The 12953-nt window shown below is 45.9% G+C and overlaps 1 protein-coding gene across 1 annotated transcript in view; it reads left to right on the forward strand.

Annotated features, from left to right (window-relative positions):
- The window catches only part of LOC119516503, a 121458-nt gene that overhangs the window by 66163 nt on the left and 42342 nt on the right, over positions 1 to 12953 (forward strand). The window contains exon 4 of the mRNA XM_037812801.1: positions 8681 to 9069. Coding sequence (XP_037668729.1) covers positions 8681 to 9069 — 389 coding nt within the window. The remainder of the gene's footprint in view (positions 1 to 8680; positions 9070 to 12953) is intronic.

The following is a 12953-nucleotide window of genomic DNA, read 5'->3' on the forward strand; positions in this document are numbered from 1 at the left end:
TTGGCAATTGTGAATAATGCTGCTATGAACATTGGCGTGCAGATATCTGTTCGTGTCACTGCTTTCCGATCTTCCAGGTATATACCGAGAAGTGCAATCGCTGGGTCAAACGGTAACTCTATATCTAGTTTTCTAAGGAACTGCCAGACTGACTTCCAGAGTGGCTGAACCATTATACAGTCCCACCAACAATGATTGAGAGTTCCAATTTCTCCACATCCCCTCCAGCATTTGTAGTTTCCTGTTTGTTTAATGGCAGCCATTCTAATTGGTGTGAGATGGTATCTCATTGAAGTCTTAATTTGCATCTCTCTAATAGCTAGTGAAGCTAAACATTTTTTACATGTGTTTTTTGGCCATTTGTATTTCCTCTTCAGAGAACTGTCTTTTCATATCTTTTGCCCATTTTATAATTGAGCTGTTTGTACTATTGTCATTGAGTTGTAGGATTTCTTTATATATGCAAGATATCAGTCTTTTGTCAGATGCATGGTTTCCAAAAATTTTTTCGCATTGAGTTGGCTGCCTCTTTACGTTTTTGAGAAATTCCTTTGAGGCACAGAAACTTCTCAGCTTGAGGAGTTCCTATTTATCTATTTTTTCTTTTGTTGCTTGTGCTTTGGGTGTAAAGTGTAGGAAGTGGCCGCCTAATAAAAGGTCTTGAAGAAGTTTTCCTGTATTATCTTCTAGGAGTTTTGTGGTACTTTCTTTTATATTGAGATCTTTGGTCCATTTGGAGTTAATTTTTGTGTAGGGTGTGAGGTCCACTTGGAGTTAATTTTTGTGTAGGGTGTGAGGTAGGGGTCCTCTTTCATTCTTTTGGATATGGATATCCAACTCTCCCAGCCCCATTTGTTGAACAGAGCATTATGACCGAGTTCAGTGACTTTGGGGGCCTTATCAAAGATCAGTCGGCCATAGATCTGGGGGTCTATCTCCAAATTCTCAATTCGATTCCATTGATCTACATGTCTATCTTTGTGCCAGTATCATGCTGTTTTGACAACTGTGGCTTTATAATAAGCTTCAATGTCAGGGAGTGTAAGTCCTCCCACTTCGTTTTTCTTTTTTAGAGTGTCTTTAGCAATTCGAGGCATCTTCCCTTTCCAAATAAATTTGATAACTAGCTTTTCCAAGTCTGCAAAGTAGGTTGTTGGAATTTTGATTGGGATTGCATTGAATCTGTAGATGAGTTTGGGTTGAATTGACATCTTAATGACATTTAGCCTTCCTATCCATGAACATGGAATATTTTTCCATCTTTTAAGGTCCCCTTCTATTTCTTTTAGTAGTTATGTAGTTTTCTTTGTATAGGTCTTTTACATCTTTGGTTAAGTTTATTCCTAGGTACTTGATCTTTTTAGTTGCTATTGACAATGGTATCTTTTTCTTGAGTGTCTCTTCAGTGTGTTCATTTCTAGCATATAGAAACATTACTGACTTATGTGCATTAATCTTGTATCCCGCTACTTTGCTAAATTTGTTTATTAGCTCTAGTAGCTGTGTCGTTGATTTCTCAGAGTTTTCCAGATATAAGATCATATCATCTGCAAACAATGACAGTTTTACTTCTTCTTTTCCAATTTGGATGTCTTTTATTTCTTTGTCTTGCCGGATTGCCGTGGCTGGCACTTCCAGCACAATGTTGAATAACAGTGGTGACAGTGGGCATCCTTGTCTTGTTCCTGATCTTAGAGGGAAGGCTTTCAGTCTCTCACCATTGAGTACTATGCTGGCTGTGGGTTTTTCATATATGCTCTTTATCATATTGAGGAAGTTTCCTTCGATTCCTACCTTTTGAAGTGTTTTTATCAAAAAGGGATGTTGGATTCTGTCGAATGCTTTTTCAGCATCTATTGATATGATCATTTGATTTTTCCCTTTTGATTTGGTAATGTGTTGTAATACATTGATTTTCTTATGTTGAACCATCCTTGCATGCCTGCAATGAACCCCACTTGGTCATGGTGTATGATTTTTTTAATGTGTCTTTGGATTTGATTTGCTAGTATTTTGTTGAGGATTTTTGCATCTATATTTATTAGGGAGATTGGCCAGTAGTTTTCCTTTTTTGTAGCATCTTTACCTGGTTCTGGTGTTAGATTGATGTTAGCTTCATAAAATGAGTTAGGTATTGTTCCATTTTCTTTAATGTTTTGATAGACTTTGAGTAAGATTGGTGTCAGTTCTTTCTGGAAAGTTTGGTAGAATTCCCCTGTGAAGCCATCTGGCCCTGAGCATTTATTTGTGGGAAGATTTTTGATGACTGATTGGATCTCTTTGCTTGTGTTTGGTTGGTTGAGGTCTTCTGTTTCTTCTCTGGTCAGTCTAGGTTGTTCATGTGTTTCCAGGGAATTGTCCATTTCCTCTGCATTATCCAGTTTCTTGCCATACAGTTGTTCATAGTATCCTCTTATGATTTTTTAAGTTTCTTCAGGATCTGCAGTTATGTCACCTTTTTCATTCCTTATTTTGTTTGTATGGGTCTTCTTTCATTTTGATTTTGTCAGTCTAGCTAGGGGCTTGTGAATCTTGTTGATCTTCTCAAAGAACCAACTTTTGGTAATATTTATCCTCTCTATTGTTTTTTTGTTCTCTATGTAATTTATTTCTGCTTTAATCCTTGTTATTTCTTTTCTTCTGCTTGGTTTAGGATTGGTTTGCTATTCATTTTCTAGCTTCTTCAGTTGATCCATTAGTTCTTTGATTTTGGCTCTTTCTTCCTTTTTAATATATGCGTGTAGTGCTATAAATTTCCCCCTCAGTACTGCTTTTGCTGCATCCCATAGGTTTTGGTATGTTGTGTTCTCATTTTCATTCGTCTCTATATATTTAGCAATTTCTCTTGCTGTTTCTTCTTTAACCCACTGATTGTTTAGGAGTGTGTTGTTTAACCTCCAGGTATTTGTGAATTTTCTAAGTCTCTGATGGTTATTGACTTCTAATTGTATTCCATTTTGGTCAGAGAATGTGCTTTGAATAATTTCAATCTTTTTAAATTTATTGAGGCTTGTTTTATGTCCCAGCATATGATCTATTCTGGAGAAAGTTCCGTGAGCACTAGAGAAGTATGTGTACACTGCTGATTTGGGATGTAATGTTCTATATATGTCTGTTAAATCTAATTCATTTATCAGATTGTTTAGGTTTTCAATTTCCTTATTGGTCTTCTGGTTGATATTTCAATAGGAGAGAGTGATTTGTTGAAGTCTCCCACAATTATTGTGGAAACATCAATTGCTTCCTTTAGTTTTGCCAGTGTTTCTCTCATGTATTTTGTGTCACCTTGATTGGGTGCATAAACATTTATGATTGTTATTTCTTCTTGTTGAATTGCCCTTTTATTAGTATGTAGTGGCCTTCTTTGTCTCTCAAAACATCCCTGCATTTAAAGCCTATTTTATCTGAGATTAATATTGCTACACCTGCTTTCTTTTGGCTGTAGCTTGCATGAAATATTTTTTTCCATCCTTTCACTTTCAATTTCTTTGTGTCCCTGTGTCTAAGATGAGTCTCTTGTATGCAGCATATTGATGGTTCATATTTTTTAATCCATTCTGCGAATCTATATCTTTTAACTGGGGAGTTTAATCCATTTACATTCAACGTTATAACCATGAAGGCATTTCTTGAATCAGCCATCTTATCCTTTTGTTTATGTTTGTCATGTATATTTTTCCGCTCTCTCTATTAATATCCTTTAATGTACCCATACGGAATCTCTTTAGTACTGAACCTTTCTTCAAGTCTCTCTCTCCTTTCTTTGTTTCTCTATTTGTGGGGATCCCTTTAGTATCTCCAGTAGGTCAGGGCTCTTGTTAGCGAATTCTCTCAGCATTTGTTTGTCTGTGAAAAATTTAAGCTCTCCCTAAAATTTGAAGGAGAGTGTTGCTGGATAAAGTATTCTTGGTTGGAAATTTTTCTGACTCAGAATTTTAAATATATCGTGCCACTGCCTTCTCACCTCCATGGTCGCTGCTGAGTAGTCACTAGTTAGTCTTATGCTGTTTCCTCTGTATGTGTGAATTGCTTTTCTCTTGCTGCTTTCAGAACTTGCTCCTTCTCTTCCGTATTTGACAGTCTTTTCAGAATATGTCTTGGAGTGGGTTTATTTGTATTTATCCTCTTTGGAGTTCGCTGGGCATTTATGATTTGTGTATTTATGGTGTTTAGAAGATTTGGAAATTTTCCCCAACAATTTCTTTGAATACTCTTTCCAGACCTTTACCCTTTTCTTCCCCTTCTGGAACACCAGTGAGTCTTATATTCAGACGTTTTAAATCATCTATCATATCCCTGAGGTCCGTTTCGATTTTTTCGATTTTTTTCCCCATTCTTTCTTTTATGCTTTCATTTTCCATTCTGTCATCATCCAGGTCACTGATTCGTTGTTCAACTTCCTCTCGTCTTGTACTATGAGTGTCCAGAATCTTTTTCATTTGGTCCACAGTTTCTTTAATTTCCATAAGATCATCTATTTTTTAATTTAGTCTTGCAATGTCTTCTTTATGCTCTTCTAGGGTCTTCTTGCTATCCTTTGTATCCCATACTATGGTCTCATTGTTCATCTTTAGTTCTTTGATTAGCTGCTTTATGTACTGTGTCTCTTCTGATCTTTTGATTTGGGTGTTTGGGCTTGGGTTATCCGTATCGTCTGATTTTTTCATTTGCTTTATAATTTTCTGTTGTTTTTGGCCTCTTGGCATTTGCTGAACTTGATAGGGTTCTTTTAGGATTTGTAGACCAATTGAAGTCCTTATCTCTAATTTATCAGATCCACAGCTTCGTGGAGTACACTTTCTCTAACCAGCAAGTGGCATCCACGAGCCACCTGTTCTCCACAAGCCAGTTCTCCCCTGCTTTTCCTTTGTGGTGTGTGGGGGAGTGAGTCTTGTAGGGTCCAATTGGTGTACCAAGCTTGCGTGTGTAATTGGTGTTGCCCACCCTGTATATGGGGCATGTGTCTGGGTGGTCAGGGAAGGGGGGTGGCTCTAACAATCCAATCTCCCTGGTGTTCCTGGAGTTTTAAAGCTGCTGCAATAGTCTATTCCTTCAGTTCAGTCCTGCCACAGTTTGTCTCTGCCACTGACCCACAAGTCCTTGGTTTTGGCATATGGCTCCTGAGACTTGCGAGTGGGTCCCTCTTCCAGGCCGTGCACCCCGTAGTCCTCTGTTGAGGGATGACTGTGCTATGTCACAGGTGAGTGCTGTCCCCCAGGGTGGTTCTGGGCTGCTGGGCTGTGTAGGGAGGCTCCCAGTCTGCTGAAATGATGGCTGAAGGGGCTTTGTTAATTCACACTGCTCCACCTTCCCAACTCTGGGACAACCAGCTGAGGTGTAGGGAAGGCTAATGTCCATGCCCAGTTTTGTGGAGTGTGCCTGTTATTTACAGCACTTCCGTCACACTGGGTTGTCTGGGGGAGCTCTGGGCTGTGGGGCTGGTGATGGGCCAGGAGTATTTCCTATCCACCAGGATGATGGCTGTGAGCGGACACCCCCCTTTTCTTGGGAAGTTGTGGTGTTTAGTGAATTTTCTCAGCCACTGGATTATTGCCTTTTGTCTCAGAGCTCTCTTAATTCTGCTCTTGGCCTGCCCAAATTGCAAGTCTTTGAGGCTTTCTGTATTGGGCTTCTTAGAGTAATTGTTTTAGAAATTAGGGCCATTAAGGAAAGATCCAGGGGGCAGAGAGATCAGTTTTTCTTCGGGATTTGCATATGAGCCTCAGGGCCTGAGCTCTGCCCTTCCCCTATATTCACGAGAACTCCAAAAGTCCTCCGCTTTTATTTTGGAGTTTTTCTTTGCTGTTTTTTGCTATGCGTGTCTCCTCTCTGCTGGGCTGGCTGCTCTCAGATTGTCTGGTGTCTGGTCTCAGTCTATCTATGGATGGAGTTTGGATCAGTAGAATGAGTTTCCGATAAGAGCTGCCACTGCAGTTCTCCCTTCCCCTTCCGGGAGCTGACAGCCCCTCCTCCCACGGGACTGAGCCTGGCAGGGAGGGGCGTGGGTCCCCTGGCCACAAAAACTTACAGATTTCACTGATCTCAGCAGTTCGACGTGCTCATGAGTGTTGTATGAAGTATGCCCAAAGTCAGATTGCTCTGTGGTGTCCAGTCCACGCAGTTCCTGGCTTTCTACCTACTTTCCTGGAGGAGTAACTAAAACATACAGCCCACCAATCCGCCATCTTGCCCTGCGTCTTGCCTTCTTTTGTTTTAAGAGAAGCCACATTTAGGAACCAAAAGTCTGGAGTGAGAACCAGCCAGCAGGGCTGCCTGTGGCGTGGGAGATGGTGGGCAAACAACAGCCTGACCTGAGCGTGAACAGGTGCATTTAGCAGGTGCTCAAGGCTCTCTTCACCCATCTCCCAGGGCTCTTGTTGCGTCGTGACCGGGAACGCCTCACAGGAAACTCTGTGTCCCGCCACAGCGGAGTCTGCTTGGGGTGGTGCACACCCTCTCCTGGGACTCCTTGGGACACGGTTCCCCTGGGTGGGTCGGACAGGCCGGTGCCATCTGGAGCCAGGAGGACGTGGCTGGGGATGAGGGCGAGTACCGGGTGGGTGCCGAGGCTGGGCCAGAGGGGCTGGGGTGGGGTGTTCAGGCCACTGCCATGGAGAGCACGTGAGTGTCCAGCTCCACAAGAAGAAAGCGGCCTGTGGAATGGATGGGAAGAAAGGACTCGGTCATGGAAGGAGTTGTGAAGTGCCGGGGGTGGTTCTTACCAGATGTCAAGACCGTGTGTGGGCTCCGGGCCCCCTTTGTGCCTGGGTCCTGGAAAGGTGCCTGGCCGGGAGCAGCTGAGTCCTGAAGAGATTTCCCTGGGGGAAGAAAAAGGGAAGAGTGAAGCCAGACTTGGGGGCCTGAGCATGGCAGGGCAGGGCGGGCCTCTGGCATAACTGCCGCAGCCTGGCGAGCTTGCCATCGAGACCCTGAACCTGACGTCTTCACCAATTCGCCTGTTCAGGGATCTAAAAACATTTGACCACGATGCACAGCAAAGCCTGTGTTCTATATGATGGCCCAGTACAGACAGGCACACATACACGTGCCCGAAACAACAGTCTCTTAATATGTGAAGCATTCCAATCATTTCCATGCCTTTCCATCCCATCCTGTTCCAAAAATACTGGCTTGCAACCCAGAGACTGAAAAACTCTGCTCTAGACCCAAACCTTTTTATCTCTTCTGGGACTTCATTTTTGCAATGATCACTTTACTTTTCAGAAATCTTCATCTCTCATGTCTGTATGGGAGTTAATCTTCTTTTTCTACAAACATAGTCAGGTTTATCCTGTTTTATAAAAACAAAAACAATTCTTCTCTTGACTTGCTCTCCTCTAGTTATAGGTCTTACATTTTCCTTTTACAGGAATAGCCTCTAAATCACTGGTCTACTCCTACTCCTTCCCTTTCTAGCCTCCCTCTCATTCCCTAGGCCCCCCCCCCCCCCACTCTCTCAGAAGCCCCTGATGACCTGCAGGGATGCAAATACAATGCTTTTTGGGTTTTTTTCTTCATTCTTTTTCTCCTACTTTTCTTGACTGTTGATGATGTTGAACACCCTATTCACTCAATGAGTGTCACCTTTCTTAGTTTATTTTTATTCATGCATTCATTCATTTATTTGTTACTCAGTCAGCTATGGCTTAAGGGACATCTGCAATGTGTAAAACATGGGCCTAGATGCTACAGGGAAACAAAGACGAGCAAGGCGCGCAGCCCCCACCTCAGCCTGTCTGCCCAGCACAAGAGGTTGGAGGGTGACAGGACGGAATGAGCTGGCTGAATCCAGATAGACCTGCCAGTGTCTAGTCATTTAACTTGGGACAAATTATCTCACTTCTGGAAACACCAGCTTCCTTTATGTCAAATGGTAATATCTATGGTGCCTGCCCACCAGGTGTTTGAAGATTTCATGATCTCGTTGGATCCTCACAAGATCCCTATGGGGCAGATGCCATCATTCATCCCAGTCTATGGATGGGGAAACTGAGGCCAGTAAGTAGCGGACCTGAGGCATGCACTTGGGTGTGTGACCCCGGCCACCACAAAGCCTGACTTCCCTGGGTCTCCCAGAATCCTGGGAAACAAGACTAGAACCTGGTGTCATCAGCATTTGCAGAGGCCACGAGGCAGTCGGGAGACTGACTTACCCACTAGAAGACCATGTCATTAATTCCCAGCTCAAGAAATGAAACTGCACCTGCAAAGGATGATCCTGCTGTGCTGATAATGAGGACACTGAGAAATAATAATGAAAACCACCATCAACTGTGCATGTGCTCCGTGCTGGGTGATGCACATGTATGCCGGGTTTTACCCGAAAATGCTCTGAAATAGGTCTCCTTAGCCTGACTTTACAGATGGGAAGACCAAGAATTTTATCGAGTGCATGGTAAAAACCCCATGTGTTTCAGCTGCTCTTTTGCCACCACTGCCTGCCCCTGCCCTTTATCTTCTGACTGTTAGCAGGCCCAGCAGTGATGAAGTCAAGGGATTTGCCCAGTAGCTCCTGCTGGCAGATGTCAGAGAAGAGAACATCTTGTCTGTCTGTCTGATTCCAGATGCAACATTTTCACCGATAGACTTCACAGAAGTTTGGCATCAGAGCAGCTCTGGAGAAAGGGAACCGAGTGTCCCCATGGGGTAGCTCATCTGGTCTGACTTGCTTCCGTTCCAGAGACTGTGCCTGGTGGAGGACAAGGCTCGGCCACTGGACGTACGGATCCAACTCTTCAGATGCTACCAGATGGAGATGGATGGAGCCACACTGAGGGACGCCTTTTACAACCAGCTACCCAGCGCTGCACTCCCCGGGGCCGGTCCAGTCACACGGCAACTGGGGCCGTTCCCCATGGGGCGGTGCCTGGGCCCTGCCAGGTCCCAGGACAGGGCACTCTCCTATCTGCGTTCCTCGGCGACCCTGAGAATGAGGTGCCTCTCGGAGGACTCTGGCCTTGTGGAATTTGGTTCTTTAAGGAGTTCTGTGACTGACCCAGACCCTTGCTCCGGGGTGGAGGGGTTTTCCATGTGGCGGAAAGACGGAAGGGTTTGGCACCTGGTTTTGAGGTATGTGGGGCGCCACGGTGGCGAGTGGGTGGAGGTGAAAGGTGCGGGGGCTGTGAGGCTCCCCTGAAGCAGGTGTTCGGGCAGCCGGGGAAGTGGCAATGGAATTGCAGAAAGTGAGAGGGAGGGAGGTGGGGGCTGGGGCGGGATAAGGAGTCAGGTGGGGAAGATGCGCTCAGTTCCAGACAGGACGGATTTATGGTGCTGCTGGAATTTATTTTACTCGATGTGTTTTTCTCCCTTTGCATTACTGCTATAGTGAGCAAATTTGTTTTGCACTGTTAATATTTGCACATTAAGATTTGCATAGTACTTGGCTAAGTAGCATCATACATGTATGTTCACATGTATGTTCACATCCATGTGACTTTATTTAAAGGAAGAGGGGTTTTATACATTTATGCACAAATATATAAATATTTACTTAAAAATTCCTCTAAGATATTAAACAAATTTTACCAAACAGGAGGATAAAATTAGAGAGGAAGATGAAAACCAACTTGAAAATTTCAGCTAAGCACAATAATTAAATAAAAATGCATTAAAAAAGGTAAATTTATAGTGAATGCATTAACAGTAATTTCTGAAATAGCCAAACAGAACATTCAGTATTATTTAGAAAAGCGCCTGCATTTTGGTATAGGTGTGGGAGTCTTACAGAGTTTCAAATAATTTCCCTACAAGCAGAAGTCAGCAATTCAATTGGATTCAGGGCTGAAATGGGCAACCTTGATCGGTTTAAGAGAGGACATGAAATATTTGGCCATAAAGTCAAGTCAGTGAGTGAAAACAAAATGGAAGGCTGTTTTTAGTAATCAAAGTCTGTGCTTCACCCACCGTCACATCCACAGCCAACACACCCAAATACAGTGGACACAAAACAAACCCAACCACCCACGCACTTCCCTGAGTCAGCTTTAAAGCACAGGGCCTCAAAACTCCTGCGCATTTGCAAATGTGAGGAGCGAGGGAGCCAATGAGGTGGTTTTGAGTGTCAGGTGCATACAGAGAGAAATCCAGGTGGATAGATACGGTAGTAAGGAGAGGAAGGGAGCAGCACTGGGAGCAGATCCCCTGGAAGTGCCTTCGTTTCTGAGACAGAGAGAAGGAAAGCAAGGAGGCAGTTAGAGAGTAGAAGCAGTGAGAAGCTCTGAGGAAGCCTGGAATTCCAGCTTCACTTGGGGTACTGGGAGTGTTGAAATGGGAGAGAATCGTGGAGGACAAAGTCCAAAAACACATCATGGGTGTCCCTGGGGTGGTGAAGGGGTCAGGCTGCCTTCCAGGTTAGAGGAGGGAGCGGAAGGCGGGCATCTCAGTGGCCAAGTTAACGCAGACTGGCTGGTGGTAACACAGACACTGACTCCCAGCTCTGGAGACCACACTGGAGGTCCCGGTGCCGGCCGGAGCACACTCTCGAAGCTGGACGTCCGAGGTCCCGGTGCCAGCCGGCCTCACTCCTGCTGCAGGCTCCGGGGCTCCCTCCTCCCTCTCCAGCAGCCCTGGGGTCCCTGGGCTTGGCTGTGTTGCTCCACCCCTGCCTGTCTCCTCGTGGCCGTCTCCTGTCCTATGGGGACCCCAGGGTTGTGAGCATGGGGGCCCACTCTGCACCCCACTCCAGAAATACATCTTCAACGTATCTTTTTGGGGACATGATTCCACCGATAAGAGTGGGCGAGGGGAGATGGGGAGACTTGAAAGAGAGAGGGGGAAGAATCCCTCATCAGGGGTCTTGTAGTTGGCCTTTACATGAGCCAACAGTGTTTTACCCAGGGAAAAACGTGCGTCCTGGGAGGGTAATGTTTAGTGAGGCAGGAATGTGCTGGACAGGCGTGGATTCCTGGGTCCAATGGCTGCAAGGCTGCCGTGCAAGGCAGGCACAAAGGCCACCAGCCCCAACGTGGGTTCTGTGGAACATGGGAGCATCTGCAGGACCTGAGTGGCTACTTGGCGGGCAGCCCCTGCTCATGAGGGGCCCCTCTTACCATCCACTGGCCGTCTCCCAGCTGGAGGCCAGCCCTGCCCCTGCTCGGTGTTCCTCCCCATTCCTGGCTCACTGAGATGTTTGTGCCTCAGCTGGGTTGTGTCCTGTTTTCTCTACAATATTTTGTCTCTCTCTGCCATGTATGTGTGTGGTGTAGAGGAACATCCTGGATTAAGCAAACTATGCCATTCGGATCAGAAGTCTTGGGCAGAATTCTTCATGGCAGGACATCCGGAGCTTTTCATGACTCTCCAGGAGGACGGTGAGCCATGACTGCTTCCCAGCTGCTGTGGCCACAGGGCTCTTCCTCCCAGCTGCTCCTGGCACCTGTTCTGGGAAACACCCTTTGGGAAGCTTGTAAATGAGATGCTGGAAATGACAGGAAGGTACTTTAGAAAAACCAAAAAAAAATATTTGAGGGATGAGCTGCTCCAGAGAAGTCTTCATGGCTGAGGTGCAAAGAGACAGGCAATTCTGGAAACAGAGAAGTTCCAGCTCAGGGGCCTCAGGAATCCGCTGGGAGCCATCAGCAATCTCATCCAGCAAGGTCACGGGAAGAACTCTATTTCCTCCAGACTTCGGAGCTGAGATTGCCCAGGGGAAGGACGTCAGTCTAAGGAGGACACAGTTGTGAACGTGGGTGAGCCAACTCTTAACAAGGCTATAAGTGCTGAGGATTTGTCCACCTGCTCTGGGACTCTGGGTTCAAGTGCCTTAAGCATTGGGTGAGGGTGCCATGCTCCAAAGATAATTGTAGGAAGAGGGTGCCCAGAAGACAAAAGTATATGGCAGCCCTCCATGGGCACAGTCTATGGAAGAGAGTTTTGCTTTCCTCCTTGGGTAGTGATGGAGGAGATATTTGTGTGGGTATTCATCAGCCTACCCATTTAACAAATGTTTACTGGGTTTTTATTGGGTTTCCACTGTGTGCTTGAGTACCCAATAACCAGCCAGGAGATGTAACTGATGAAAAGTGAACAAAAAAATGTAGCCCTTGACCACACGGAGCTTGGGGTCTAGCAGAGGAGATAGACAAATGAACCTACAGCTAAAATGCAGTGTCATCACTGTGGATTGTGGGAAGATGGTGAAGGAGAGAGCTCTGGGGCTCAGTCCCTCTGCCAGAGCAATGATTAAACAAGCAGGAACTGTCTGAAGCAACTATTTGGGAACTCCAGAGGCCAGTGAACACCGCACAGCATCCAGGGAGGCTGAGAAAGTACAGTAAAGAACAGTCAGTTGCTCTCCACATAGCAGCTGCTGCTCCCATCCTCACTCCCAGGCCATGTGGGGTCCAGCCACGGCCAGCTCAGAACAGGGATGTATAAATCCTCTTCCCCAAGACTGGGGTGGGCATGGCCAATTGCCGATCGCGGCTTCTGATCAGCAATTTTGGATCTCTGGGGTCGATCTAAGGGAGGCCATGTTCCAACCCACCCAGACAAGGGCTAGGGAGGGGAAGGAGAGATGCTTCCTCGGGGCTGCATTTGCGGGGCAGGTCAAGAAAGCTGAGCTTTGGGGAGCCATGGAAGAAGCTTCTGGTGCCCTTCCTGACCTCTCCGCGGGGTGGTTTGGGGACAGTCTGTGGCCTCTTCATGGGTCCCTGGCCCTTTGGGGGCTTGGAAGGACTGACTTGGGAAGCCCCTCCCCAGTCTGCCTTCCCTCCCAGAATCTGTCCAGGCGAAGGCAGCTTGAGACACTGGAAGGAGTGTAAGAAACCTCAGAGGTGGACACCCTGGGGCAAAGGTCTGCCGCCTTCAAACACCAAGAGAAGGACGTCTGTATCCCAGGAGACAGAGGGGACATTCAAACTCCTGTAAACAGGGAAACTGCAAAACAACTACCAAGCACAAGCTCAGGACAAGACAAGTCCCCATAAAAGCCAGGGAGGGTTGCTTTGGGCAGT

This window comes from Choloepus didactylus, chromosome 20, assembly GCF_015220235.1.
Source record: "Choloepus didactylus isolate mChoDid1 chromosome 20, mChoDid1.pri, whole genome shotgun sequence".
Lineage (NCBI taxonomy): Eukaryota > Metazoa > Chordata > Mammalia > Pilosa > Megalonychidae > Choloepus > Choloepus didactylus.